This window comes from Anomaloglossus baeobatrachus, chromosome 9 (assembly GCF_048569485.1).
Source record: "Anomaloglossus baeobatrachus isolate aAnoBae1 chromosome 9, aAnoBae1.hap1, whole genome shotgun sequence".
Lineage (NCBI taxonomy): Eukaryota > Metazoa > Chordata > Amphibia > Anura > Aromobatidae > Anomaloglossus > Anomaloglossus baeobatrachus.
In genome coordinates this window covers 199,044,978-199,059,815 of record NC_134361.1, presented here as the reverse complement: position 1 = coordinate 199,059,815, position 14,838 = coordinate 199,044,978, and the positions used below count along the sequence as shown (strand labels likewise).

The window sequence follows — 14,838 nt, the reverse complement described above, 5'->3', positions numbered from 1 at the left end:
TGCAGCCCACGCAGCTAGCAACATTGTGACCATCCGCCGAGCCCTTTGGCTCAGAGTCTGGGATGCGGACGCGGCTTCTAAAAAGTCTCTCACCGTTTTCCTCTTCTTAGGCAGACGTCTCTTTGGCAACAGACTGGACCAGATGATTTCTGAGGCGACGGGTGGGAAACGCACGCATTCCAGACTCTGAGCCAAAAGGGCGCGGCGGATGGCCACGGTGTTGCTAGCCACGTGGGCTGCACAGTTTTCTGAGGCCAGGGTGACATTGATGAGGTACTCACCTGTGAGTGTGATCTGCATTGAGATGTTGATGAGTTCATACGGATCTGTGTCCTTCAATGAAGACTCAGAGAAAGATTTTACGGTGAGTACACAAAAATCCTTCTTTTATCCAACGAGATCCAATTTTTCCTGGAGGAATTCCTCCACCATCATCGGGGGACCCACAGCTGTTTTTCTTGATGCCTACATAGGAGTTGTGCCTGTCCACCAGGTGAACGTAACCATCACATACTCACTCTCCCTCCATAAGGTGTCGCCCTATTGTGCGCTAGATGTTGATAAGTTCCTACGGTTCTGTGTCCCCCAATGAAACGAGAGAGAAAGCACGTTAGGTGAGTAAACCGATTCCTCAACAATGATACAACCATTAGCACAATATACTCTTCATTGTCTATGTAATGCTCAGCTCCAGATACGGCCGCACGCTCACTGCATTTTTCTAATATGAGATTTATTGAAAAAGTAAAGTGACAAGCTCTGTAATTACATACATATTACATGAATGGTCACAACGTGGGCGGCACGTCACTCACACACTGTAGCAGGACGGGAGTGGGAGTCACTCTCCTCCATTAAAGGCTAATAAGTAACAGGCACGGAGCAGCACTGTGGAGACGACGTCCGCCATGTTTGTATGCTGCCATCACCTATCCGCCGACCGCTGTCTATCAGTCTAGAGAGGAATCAGTACATCTACATGTCAAATTTACTCTTGTTGTTGTGGCATCAAGGCGTAAAAATTGCTCCTCCTCCTGATGATAATTAGCAAGTGACTGTCACTGTCACTTGTTCATTATCATAGGGAGCTAGATCCTTGTTACCGTCATTCCACAAGGGGATTGCGTTAGGTTTTTATCGATCTTCTCCTAGACATTTGCTTTCCTCCACCGCTATCTGCCCCAGCCGTAAGCAGACCGCACATTTATAGTATAACGGGAGTATATAAGCCACATGTTGGACAGCAGAACCACGTATGTAGCAAGGGCACACAAATGGCAGCTACTCAGTATACACATTAGCATGTAGGACGTGTTTCTCGTGGCACTGGCCCCTGGCTGGGTTACACGCTTAGACTCTTGATATCACACGTGGCCACTATAGTGAGACATTGAACTCTGTGACCAGAAAGTCCATATAATTCTTTTCTTTGGTCTTGAAAGCTTCCGCGATGATCCTGGCAGCCTCACGGTGCTCTTTATCTTGTAAGGAGACCCCATTCACTTCTAAGATGACCTGGCCCACGTGGAGCTTGCTGCAGTTATGAGCGGAGCCTCCTCTCTGCAAAATAAGGGAGAAAGTAAAGAATGAGGGGAATCTGTATTCAGAAATTACTTATAAGTTTTTGTTAAATGTATTTTTATTTTAATCTTTGGTAAAAAAAAAATAAAATTCACATCATAACATTGACCACAAAGGAAAAGTGGTGGAATTCTGGAAATCACAGAAAATAAACATGTTAGGGTTATGCAAATAACGAAAAAGTGGAAATAACGTTTTCAAACTATCTCTAATTAATAAAAAATTGAGTATGAGCGTCACTCACTGAAATCTCCGCACTTACAGCCTTGGCTGCTATCAAGGAGGTAATCTAAATGGGGTTGTCTGAGGATTGATCTGAAAGCACTTGGGCAAATCATCAAGATCCACTGCTGGCAGCTGCCCTTGCCATTGCTAAATAATAACATCCCAGATGTGCTTGATGGGAAGTCCAAAGATGCTGCAGCCATGATAGCACCTTTAGGCCACACAAATTGCTGACAGTAAAACAGTAAATGACGAAAGGAAAGGGAAACCCTGTGTCTAGGAAAGAGGGAGATGGTGACCCCTTTCCAAATCCACTGCTGGTCCCTGGGGTTCCTCACCACCCTAGATAGGTTCCGCACCCATGCCCTGAGCTGGATACCTGACACTAGGTATCCCTAGTGCTGGGCCCTGGGGTCCCTCACCACCCTAGATAGGTCCCGCACCTATGCGCAGAGTCGGATACCTGACCCTTGGTATCCCTACTGCTGGTCCCTGGGGTTCCTCACCACCCTAGATAGGTTCTGCACCTATGTGCCGAGCTGGATACCTGACCCTAGGTATTCCTACTGCTGGTTCCTGGGGTTCCTCACCACTCTAGATAGGTTCCCCACTTATGCGCCGAGCCAGATACCTGACCCTAAGTATCCCTAGTGCTGGACCCTAAATATGGAACGGATTGGATGAGCTCTTGGTCAACCCCAGTAAACACTAGAGAAGGCACAAGAAGGGCACATGGGGAAAATGCATGAACTACTTATCCACACAGATGACTCAGGTAGAAGTTCAGCAATGATACTACAGATAAGAGCAAGCCACCTGCTTGCAATCAGAGCGAGAATGAACTGAATAATATTACCAGCACCAGTCCAGGGAAGATAGGAATATTTAATCAAAAGGAGAATACTGATCAGCAGCTGGGTGGAAGAAGGGCTCTGCTGGGTCTAAAAGGGGAGAGCGCAAAATCCAGGAGGTAAGCTACCTATACCAATGAATACTGACAGCAGGAACAATAGAAAGTCGTAGCATTTTGCGCAGCCAAACACTGTGACCTTCTATGGCCAGAAACCACATGACTGTCACCCGTGACAAAAACGAGTGACATTGACAAAAAGCTCCTGAGCCATTTTGGAGACCTGGCAGCACCACTGGTCCTTTGTGATACCAGCAGCAATAGATTGACTTATGGCTCTCTCTTTTACATCGAAGCATCTAATGAGCATGTGCAGATGTCATTTTGAGGGCTGCAACATCACCTATTGTGAATGGCGGATCCTGAATGATCCCCTGTTTATACGGGCATCTGTCATTGTTTTTCTGCCTGTTATGATAATGAGACTGCTGAAAAGTCTTATTGTGTGTGTGTGTCATAATCCGATATCACTATAGATTCATAAAACGTTTCAGAATTAGTTATTTTTGTATTTGAGTTTTGCAGGGAATTTGCAGTTTAGTGATAAATAGTGAACGTTATGGTTTTACCTGTATAGTAACAATACGAGGCAGAGGTTGTCGCGTCTTGGCTCCCCCTTCAATAGCTATTCCCAAGGTAGGGGCCGTTTTCAGTACACGGACTAAGGTGGCAGAAGGTTCGAGAAGGCCCGGCTACAAAAGAGAAGACGTCCTGTCAGTCAGCATCATGAAATAGGTGCAAGGATTAGTGACATGAGCGGATCAAGGAGCTTAACGCCGAGCACACAATACAGATGGGAATACGGCGGCACCAACAGAAGGAGCTGAGCAGAGTAACGTCTGCCATACTTGTCACAACCGGCCCCGAAAACATTTATCATTGCCTGTCTGTAGACATCAGTCTGCAAAAAAGGGAACAGACTACAACACAGGGGATAGAGGCTGGTGTCACGGTCGTCTCTCTGTTGTAGAGACTAGTGACAGGTTCAGTATTCCCTTTCCTTTGGGGAGGAGAGGGTTAATGTCAGTATTCCTTGCCAGCAAGCATTCACATTACCTTCCCATTTCCAGACCCTATATATAACCTCTGCTCCCAGTAGAGGGTGCCAGTTATTCTCACATTCATTTGGATACTTGGCCTGGAGGTGGAAGGCGCTGGTGAAGCCCTCTCTGTGTAGACTGCTGTCTGCTGGTGTGTTTCCCCTGTCTGTTTTTCTTCTCCTTGGTGTGTTATTCGTGCAGTGGTGGGCTAGTGTTCCTCACCTGCCAGCTCACTAGCCAGGGCTATTAACACTAGAAGTCCCAGAGAGGGGTCATTTAACATTTCTACCATTGAAACCCTATGGAGCTCTAACTTCCTGGGACTTTTAGTGTTAAGGGTCTGCCAGAGTCTCAGGTATCCTGTTCGCAACAGGTGCGGAACCTGTATAGAGACTGGCTAGGAGTTTAGGGTACAGCTGCAGGTGAGAGCAGGAGCTGTGCTATCTTCCCACTCACTAGCGCTAGGGCCCACTGTTGTTAAAATGTCCCTGGTATATGTTGGTATATGCAACAGATGAGGACTTCTTTGACTGTGCGAAGGAGGACTTTATGCTGATCTAACAGTAGACGACAATGTTGTGTAAAGTTTCCTTACTCACTCTATTGTAAAAAGTCTCTTGTTCTTTCTGGTTTCGCTTTCTCTTTCTGATGCAATGCTGAATGACTGTGCAATTTTTTACCTCATGTGTTCTCAGAAGTAAAGAGTTTGTTATCCCATGTAATGTGCTCTGTGAACTTTCTTCTGCAACTGGGAAACTAGAAGCTGTGCAACAGTGTACCCCTTGTTGTGTCGTGTGTCGCCTTGTGCGCCAGCTGGTATATTTACATAGTTACATAGGTTGAAAAAAGACCTAGGTCCATCTAGTTCAACCTTCCTCCACCAATTATATATTTTGTCATTAAATCATTTATAATCGACAATGTTGTGTACTGAAGAAATCCTCCAGCCCTTTATTAAAAGTTCTTATAGTGTCAGACATTACTACCTCTTGTGGTCGGCATTCCACAGTCTGACTACTCTAACTGTAAAGAACCCTTTCCTATTTAGCAACCAGAATCTCCTTTCCTCCACTCGCAGTGAGTGCCCCCTGGTCCTTAGTATTGTATATAATATATACACCGTGTGCAGAATTATTAGGCAAGTTGCATTTTAGAGGATTTTTTTTATTATTGATCAACAACTATGTTCTCAATCAACCCAAAAGACTCATAAATATCAAAGCTTAATATTTTTGGCAGTTGGAGTGGGGTTTTTTAGATTTGGTATCTTGGGAGGGTATCTGTTTGTGTAGGTAACTAATACTGTGCAGAATTATTAGGCAACTTAATAAAAACCAAATATATTCCCATCTCACTTGTTTATTTTCACCAGGTAAACCAATATAACTGCACAAAATTTAGAAATAAACATTTCTGACATGCAAAAACCAAACCCCCAAAAAATTAGTGACCAATCTAGCCACCTTTCTTTCTGATGACACTCAGCAGCCGACCATCCATAGATTCTGTCATTGCTTGATCTGTTTACGGTCAACATTGCGTGCAGCAGCCACCACAGCCTCCAGACACTGCTCCCAGAGGTGTACTGTTTTCCCTCCCTGTAGATCTCACATTTTATGAGGGACCAAAAGTTCTCTATGGGGTTCAGATCAGGTGAACAAGGGGGCCATGTCATTATTTTTTCATCTTTTAGACCTTTACTGGCCAGCCACGCTGTGGAGTAGTTGGATGCATGTGATGGAGCATTGTCCTGCATGAAAATCATGTTTTCCTTGAACGATAGCGACTTCTTCCTGTACCACTGCTTGAAGAAGTTCTCTTCCAGAAACTGGCAGTAGGTCTGGGAGTTGAGCTTCACTCCATCCTCAACCCGAAAAGGCCCCACAAGTTGATCTTTGATGATCCCAGCCCATACCAGTGCCCACCTCCACCTTGCTGGCGTCTGAGTCGGAGTGGATCTCTCTGCCCTTTACTGATCCAGCCTCTGACCCATCCATCTGCCCATCAAGAGTCACTCTCATTTCATCAGTCCATAAAACCTTTGAAAAATCAGTCTTAAGATATTTCTTGGCCCAGTCTTGACGTTTTATCTTATGTTTCTTGGTCAGAGGTGGTGGTTTTTCAGCCTTCCTTACCTTGGCCATGTCCCTGAGTATGGCACACCTTGTGCTCTTTGATACTCCAGTAACGTTGCAGCTCTGAAATATGGACAAACTGGTGGCAAATGGCATCTTGGCAGCTTCACGCTTGATTTTCCTCAATTCATGGGCAGTTATTTTGCGCCTTTTTTGTCCAGCACGCTTCTTGCGACCCTGTTGGCTATTTGCCATGAAACGCTTGATTGTTCGGTGATTGCGCTTCAAAAGTTTGGCAATTTCAAGACTGCTGCATCCCTCTGCAAGACATCGCACAATGTGGACTTTTCAGAGCCCGTCAAATCTCTCTTCTAACTCATTTTGCTAAAGGAAAGGAAGTTGCCTAATAATTAAGCACCCCTTATATAGGGTGTTGATGTCATTACACCGCACCCCTCCTCATTACAGAGATGCACATCACCTGATTTACTTCATTGTTAGTTGGCTCTCAGCCTATACAGCTTGGAGTAGGACAACATGTATAAAAAGGATCATGTGATCAAAATACTCATTTGCCTAATAATTCTGCACACGGTGTATATCTCAAAATACCCTTTTTTATTAACCCCCTCTTTTCCAGGATGTATCAGTGTCACGAACCACCGGGAGGGGTCACTCAGAAATCCCCCGCGCTGGCTACCAGTACGTCACAATCGGGGGGTAACAAGTGGGGGTCACCCCTCCTTTACACCTCCCGACCGACAGACAGAGCACGTGACGCGCTCTCTAGCGCCCCTCTTATAGTCAGGCCAATTATGGAATTGCCCGACAATAAGCAAGGAGGCCGCTATACTACTTATGCCGATTATTGAAGGGTCCCCAGTGAGAGTAGGGTATATATTCCCCCGACCTCCGCGGGCGGAATATATAAAACCTCCCCGAATCTCACTGGCCTCCCCACAATAATCCTTGGCACAACTCGCTGCCACCAACCGCTTCACGGTAACTATTAGCCGAACACACAGACGTGGGATTCAAGATCGAGATAACAGAACAGCCCAAGATTAATTATATAATTTAATCAGCCTAAAGCACACTAGAAACTACAATATATACAATAGGGAATCTACAGAATATACATAGGTCAGAGTACAGTTACAGATAAAGCATGGTTTACAAACAGGTATGCAATTCAATCAGTTACCTTGTGCGTCTGGCCACAGGGGGGCGCTGTAGACCAGGTTTCTAGGAACTCCCACAGATGTTTCCTGCACGTGACCCCCAGCGAAAGAACACTGGAAAATGGCCGAAGTAGGGTTATCAACCTGGGCAAATCCAGGTCCCCTCCTACCTTAGTGACCTCAGAGGGAGCACTGCTCCACCCCTGGCTGGAGTTATGGACAAAATCCACAACATGGAATATGGCCATAACTTGGCCTGGGAGCGTCGTAGGCGGACGCCAATGCTCTCATTGTGACAGTTATGAATTTAGCTACAGAATGAGAGGACTCATGACTTGTCTACTAGTTCCCCATTGGCTGATATCACGCCTGGGGTATTTCCCAAGCTCCCGCTCCCATAAAAAGGGTGTGCCAGCATCGTCCGCATGCGGAGACACCATTTTTATGGTTGCCATATTTATCGGAAATATGGCTTGCGAGATATGAACCATTTTTTACTGGAGTCGTTCTGTCTGGATACTTCCAAGCTTGCTAATTAGATAGCAGCTCCTACCACAGGGTCACGGCAGGGAGTCCTCCTGTGTCCATTGTTCCCACATCATCTCATCTCCATATCACAGGAGATGGCCATGGAGGTGTAACACCTTCACAGATGCTGGACATTGAGAACAAGAAGGGAGGGGGGCACTGCCAGGGAGTGATGAGCGATTATGACTGGAAGTCATAATTCATCTTCATATCCCGGGATTTGCCTCACACCTCCCCCCTTTTGAGGGCGCTAGGGGGCAGCACACTCCGGTGTTCCCCCGTGCGCCCGTCCGCGACCTCTCCTTGTCGGGACAGCCCGTCTGCGTTACCGTGGTCACGGCCCCTTTTGTGGCGAATGGTGAAGTTGTATTGCTGGAGCGCAAGGCTCCATCGCAACAATCGCCCATTCGTCCCAGAGACGGTGTGCAACCAGCTGAGGGGATTGTGGTCCGTCTCCACGATGAAGTGGCGCCCGTATAGATAGGGTTGCAGACGCTGCAGGGCCCACACTATGGCCAGGCACTCCTTCTCCATCGTGGAATAGGCCACTTCCCTTGGTAACAGCTTCCTGCTCAGGTACAAGACTGGGTGCTCTTGGCTCGCAGAGTCCACCTGGCTGAGTACCGCACCGAGGCCGAAGTCACTGGCGTCGGTCTGTACTACAAACGGCCGCGTGAAGTCGGCTGCCTGTAGCACGGGCGGGCTGGACAGGGCGTCCTTTAGGGCCCGGAAGGCTGTCTCGCAGTCCACTGTCCAATCGACTGCAGAGGGCAGCTTCTTCTTGGTGAGGTCCGTCAAGGGCTTTGCCAGGCTACTATAGCATGGAACAAACCTCCTATAGTACCCAGCGGTCCCCAAGAAGGACATCACCTGCTTCTTGGTCCTGGGGGTGGGCCAGGATGCGATGGCTTCCACTTTCTCAGGCTCGGGCTTCAGTGTTCTCCCGCCTACCCGGTGACCGAGGTACTGGACCTCGCTCATGGCCAGCTGACACTTTCCCGGCTTGATGGTCAAACCTGCCTGGTGGATCCGCCTGAGCACCTGTGCTAGATGCTCTAGGTGGTCCTCCCAGGTGGGACTGAAGACGGCAATGTCATCCAGGTACGCGGCCGCGTACCCTTCAAGTCCCTTGAGCAGGGTGTTGACCATCCGCTGGAAAGTGGCAGGGGCATTCCTCATCCCGAATGGCATCACCGTGGACTCGTACAGTCCAAATGGGGTAATAAAGGCAGAGCGTTCCCTGGCCTTGCGAGTCAGGGGGATCTGCCAATATCCCCGGCTCAGATCCATGATGGTCAGGTACTGAGCCCCGGCCAACTGATCGAGCAGGTCATCGATGCGTGGCATTGGGTACGCATCGGCGACCGTGACAGCATTGAGCCCCCTGTAGTCCACGCAGAACCGAGTGGTTCGGTCCTTCTTAGGGACGAGGACTACAGGCGAGGCCCAAGCGCTGTTGGATGCCTGGATCACCCCCAGCTTCAGCATCTCGTCAATCTCCTGGCGCATGTGTTGCTGCACCTCCAGGGAAACCCGATATGCTGAACGCCGGATCGGGGGATGATCCCCAGTGTCCACGTGATGGACAGCCAAGTCAGTCCTTCCGGGCTGGTTGGTAAACAACCCCCGGAAGGGGTGTAGGGTGGCCCACAGCTGGGACCGTTGGTCCTCCAAGAGCTGGTGGCCAACCTCCACATCCTCAATGGATCCGCCTGCCCTAACCTGGGCTAGCATATCCAAGAGGGTTTCCGCTTCTCCCTCCTCGGGCAGGTTGCACACGGGGAGCGCACATGCCTCCCGCTCATGATGTGCCTTCATCATGTTCACATGGAAGGGCTTCCGCCTTCCACGGGCAGGGTCCAGGGTGACCAGGTACGTCGCAGGGTTGAGCTGCTGGTACACGAGGTATGGGCCTTCCCAGGCTGCCTGAAGCTTGTCCTGTGGTACGGGGACCAGTACCCACACCTTTTGACCCACTTGGTAGGTCCTCTCACAAGCGTTCTGGTCGTACCAACGCTTCTGATCGGCCTGGGCTTGAGCCATATTGTCGTGTACCAGTTGCGTCAAGGCCTGCATTTTGTCCCGGAAGCGCATGACATACTCGATAACCGACACTCCAGGGGTGGCCAAATCCCCTTCCCAAGCCTCTTTCACCAGAGCCAGGGGGCCCCGCACACGTCGCCCGTACAGGAGCTCAAACGGTGAGAATCCTGTTGAGGCCTGTGGAACCTCCCGGTAAGCAAATAACAGGTGTGGGAGATACCGCTCCCAGTCACGCCCGTGGGAGTCGACCAACATCTTAAGCATCTGCTTTAAGGTGCCATTAAACCGCTCGCACAGGCCATTAGTCTGTGGATGGTACGGGCTGGCCACCAGATGTCGCACCTGGACTTGCTTACAGAGGGCCTCCATCAGCTGGGACATGAATTGGGTCCCCCGGTCAGTGAGCATTTCCTGGGGGAAACCCACTCGGGAGAAAATCTCCAGCAATGCGGTGGCCACCTTGTCAGCCCGAATGGACGACAAGGCCACTGCTTCTGGGTACCGGGTGGCATAGTCCACTACCGTTAGTATGAAGCGTTTCCCGGAGCTGCTGGGGATGGCCAGCGGGCCGACCAGATCCACAGCCACCCTCCTGAAAGGCTCATCGATGATTGGCAGAGATACCAGTGGGGCTTTGGGGTGTGGCCCCGCCTTCCCCACTCTCTGACAGGTTTCACACGAACGGCAGTAGGCAACCACATCGGCCCCCATTTTTGGCCAGTAGAAATGCTGGTTTAACCTGGCCTTGGTCTTAGCGATCCCTAGGTGTCCGGCCATCGGAATCTCATGTGCGATCCGCAACAACTCCGTCCGGAACGGATAGGGTACCACCAACTGTCGGTCCCTGGGCCACGCCTCCGGTGAACCCTGCTGGACCGTGGCCCGGTACAGCCGTCCTTGGTCCCAGACCACTCGCTCCGGGTCCGAGTCCGAGGGAGGCTGTGCCGCCTGCTCCTTAAGAGCTTTCAGGCTGTCGTCAGCTTCTAACGCTGCCTGAAACCCCTGACTAGATGTGGCCAGAATCGACGAGACTGTCACATCTTCAGTCAGTACCCCGGGACCTGTGTCCTGGCCTCCACCTGACTCGGCTGCCACTTGGTCAGAAGGGGAAGAGCTATCGGACCTCCGGGAGGCCCCTTGGCTTCCAGCACTCCCACTGCGGGTGACAGCGGCCACAGCCGCTGCGACCGTGGGTCGTGCCTGCTCCTCCTCCGTTCCTGACCAAGTCGCCGGTTCAGGCAGACCTACCTGGCTTCCTGACACCCCGGTTGTGGGGGAACCATGCACCGAGATCTTACCTGGGAGCACTTCCGCTCCTGGACCGGCCCCAATCTCACCTGCCTGTTCCCCTCCTGCAGCAACAGAACCCCGCTGTGAAATCTCTGGGGACCCCACATTTGCTGTGGTAGCCCCCACCCCACACACTGGTCCTCCCCCTGCAGCACCCTGCTCTCTGCTTATCCCTGCAGAGGGCAACAGATCCCAGCTCACAGGCTGATTACTTGTAGAGGCATTGTCACACCTTTCTCTGACCCCCTCCCCTGTCACAGCTGCAGCTGAGTGTGTGTCTATGGTGTCTATGCAAGCAGAAATATCAGAGTTCACTCCCTCCTCCCTTACATCATTCATAGATAACACATTAACATTGTTAGGAGTCATGTCAGTACGGGCTGAAGGTTCAGCCCTTGGTTGGGGCCCAAACTGGGAGGTTATCTGCCCCAAATCTGTCCCAAGTAGCACGTTTGCGGGGATCCGATCAGTTACCCCCACCTCCCTCGCCCTGCGCCCCAGTCCACATAAATGTCAGCAACAGGCAATGCCGGGTCAATGCCTCCAATCCCGGAGACAGCGAGGGTTTTTCCAGGGATCAAGTCTTGGGGGGACACCATCTCAGGCCGCACCAGAGTCACCTCCGAGGCGCTGTCTCGCAGTCCTATGGTCACAGACCGGCCGACGGTGACAGGTTGGAAGCTGTCCAGGGACCTACCACCACCCCCACCCACACAATACACCTTGGGCGGCCCTTGGGACGGGGACGGAGCCGGGGCCTTGGGACGCTGAGGGCACATGGCCTTGAAGTGTCCAGGTAGGTTGCACTGGTGGCACCGTCTTGGTTCTGCCACGGGCCTGGAGAGGGGAGTTGAGGGGGACACCCCCTGCAGTCTAGGGGCAGGTGGGGCAGTCGCAGAGTTCATCTTACCCCCTCTCCAGGTGCTGCTGGTGGCTGCTCTCCTGGCCTCAGGAGCCCGATTGTTGGTGTAGTCATCGGCCAGGGCAGCTGTAGCCGTGGACCCCTTTGGCTTCTGGTCTCGGATGAACTGGCGGAGATCCTCAGGGCAGTTCCACAAGAGTTGCTCCGTGATGAACAAGTCCAGGATCTCCGGTCCGGTGGAAAGCTGCAGGCCTTGGGTCCAGTGGTCGGCAGCTCGGGCAAGTGCCCGCCGGTGGTCAGCCCAGGAGTCCTTTGGTCCCTTCTGTAGGCTCCGGAACTTCTTGCGGTAGGACTCTGGAGTGAGGTTGTACTGTTGGATCAGGGCCCGCTTGATGGTGTCGTAGCCCTGATCTGCCTCAGCAGGCAAGTCCCCAAGGATATCCAGGGCCTTACCCCTTAAACGGGGGGTCAGGTATTTGGCCCACTGGTCCTTGTCCAGATGGTGCTGCAGGCAAGTCCGTTCAAAAGCAGTCAAGAAAGAGTCCAAGTCTCCATCCTTCTCCAGCACTGGGAAGTCCTCAACACGGACCTTTGGAAGTTTGGTGTCTTGAAGGTCACGTGTGGCTGATGAGGGCCGGAGCTGAGCTAGCTGCAGCTGGTAGTCACGCTCTGCCTGGCGCTCTTCACGTGCTGCTTGCCGCTCCGCAGCCTCACGCACTGCTTGCCGCTCACGCTCGGCCATGAGTATCTCGTAGGTATCCCGGTCTCCAGCCTGGAGAAGGGCCATAGCCATTTGAAGAAGGCTATCCGAGCCTCCCAGGCTCGGTGGAATGGCACGTGGTGATCTGCGGCCCGCTGCGGAGCCTGGTGCTTCACTGTCCATTGCAGAGCGGAGGGCTGGCATCTGGCTCGTTGAGGACCCTTGGGTGAGCTGCTCCTCATCTTGTCCAGCAGTGCCAGGTTGTGCAATGTCCTCTGCAGAGCGGTTCTCTGGCGTCGGGCTCTTGGAGGGCTCGTGGACAACCTCCTCATTACTGTCCACAGCACCGTCCTCCCTCTCTTCGGCTCCTGCTTTAGCATTGGCCAGTTGCCTAGCTCTGCTCCTGGTGCCATCAGCCATTCTTGCAGACTTTTGGTCACTGACACAGAACTGACACCTGATGCCTCCACACACCTTACAGTATCTGCACTCTGACACTCTAGTGTTGAGCTAGTCTGAAGACCCCAGCAGCCACAGCTGCTGCAGGCAGTCTTTAGTGTCTGGGAGTATGGGTCTCACACTCACACACACTATTATCTCGATCCCACCGCTATGCCACCAATATGTCACGAACCACCGGGGGGGGGTCACTCAGAAATCCCCCGCGCTGGCTACCAGTACGTCACAATCGGGGGGTAACAAGTGGGGGTCACCCCTCCTTTACACCTCCCGACCGACAGACAGAGCACGTGACGCGCTCTCTAGCGCCCCTCTTATAGTCAGGCCAATTATGGAATTGCCCGACAATAAGCAAGGAGGCCGCTATACTACTTATGCCGATTATTGAAGGGTCCCCAGTGAGAGTAGGGTATATATTCCCCCGACCTCCGCGGGCGGAATATATAAAACCTCCCCGAATCTCACTGGCCTCCCCACAATAATCCTTGGCACAACTCGCTGCCACCAACCGCTTCACGGTAACTATTAGCCGAACACACAGACGTGGGATTCAAGATCGAGATAACAGAACAGCCCAAGATTAATTATATAATTTAATCAGCCTAAAGCACACTAGAAACTACAATATATACAATAGGGAATCTACAGAATATACATAGGTCAGAGTACAGTTACAGATAAAGCATGGTTTACAAACAGGTATGCAATTCAATCAGTTACCTTGTGCGTCTGGCCACAGGGGGGCGCTGTAGACCAGGTTTCTAGGAACTCCCACAGATGTTTCCTGCACGTGACCCCCAGCGAAAGAACACTGGAAAATGGCCGAAGTAGGGTTATCAACCTGGGCAAATCCAGGTCCCCTCCTACCTTAGTGACCTCAGAGGGAGCACTGCTCCACCCCTGGCTGGAGTTATGGACAAAATCCACAACATGGAATATGGCCATAACTTGGCCTGGGAGCGTCGTAGGCGGACGCCAATGCTCTCATTGTGACAGTTATGAATTTAGCTACAGAATGAGAGGACTCATGACTTGTCTACTAGTTCCCCATTGGCTGATATCACGCCTGGGGTATTTCCCAAGCTCCCGCTCCCATAAAAAGGGTGTGCCAGCATCGTCCGCATGCGGAGACACCATTTTTATGGTTGCCATATTTATCGGAAATATGGCTTGCGAGATATGAACCATTTTTTACTGGAGTCGTTCTGTCTGGATACTTCCAAGCTTGCTAATTAGATAGCAGCTCCTACCACAGGGTCACGGCAGGGAGTCCTCCTGTGTCCATTGTTCCCACATCATCTCATCTCCATATCACAGGAGATGGCCATGGAGGTGTAACACCTTCACAGATGCTGGACATTGAGAACAAGAAGGGAGGGGGGCACTGCCAGGGAGTGATGAGCGATTATGACTGGAAGTCATAATTCATCTTCATATCCCGGGATTTGCCTCACAATCAGGATTAGGCTGGAATCACACTTGCATGTGACTCGCGTGAGGATCGCATAGCATCGCCTGAACCAGCCAGCGGCTCTCCTGACAGGAGCATGGCAGCTTCATGTATTTCTATGTAGCTGACCAGTTTCTGACAGCAAAGCCACCAGCCTGTCCGACCGATGCAGTGTGATCCTCGTGCAGTGTGACTGCACCCTTAGACAAATATTCTGACATATTTTCAAAGTAAGTACATCAGCCTAATCAGGTATAAGAGATTTATTTAATAGAACATGTGGCTTACATTCTGAAATCTGGTGACAAATCCAATATAAAGTATAAACCTTTATTAAATACAGTGGTATGCAAAAGTTTGGGCACCCCTGGTCAAAATTACTGTTATTGTGAAAAGTTAAGCAAGCTGAAGATTAAATTATACCTAAAAAGCATAACGTTAAAGACGACACATTTCTTTTGTATTCTAGGCAAATAAAAAGTATTTTCATCTTT

At 50.8% G+C, this 14,838-nt stretch overlaps 1 protein-coding gene and 1 long non-coding RNA gene across 3 annotated transcripts in view; one reads left to right on the top strand and one right to left on the bottom strand.

Annotated features, from left to right (window-relative positions):
* The window catches only part of LOC142251424 (uncharacterized), a 180,462-nt gene that overhangs the window by 22,867 nt on the left and 142,757 nt on the right, over positions 1 to 14,838 (top strand). The gene's annotated exons all lie outside the window — the stretch shown is intronic.
* The window catches only part of WHRN (whirlin), a 229,304-nt gene continuing 215,181 nt past the window's right edge, over positions 716 to 14,838 (bottom strand). The window contains exons 14-15 of the mRNA XM_075324209.1: positions 3,286 to 3,408; positions 716 to 1,560 (exon numbers count right to left, since the gene is read on the bottom strand). Of these exons, the coding sequence (XP_075180324.1) occupies positions 1,378 to 1,560; positions 3,286 to 3,408 (306 nt within the window). The 3' untranslated portion in view covers positions 716 to 1,377. The remainder of the gene's footprint in view (positions 1,561 to 3,285; positions 3,409 to 14,838) is intronic.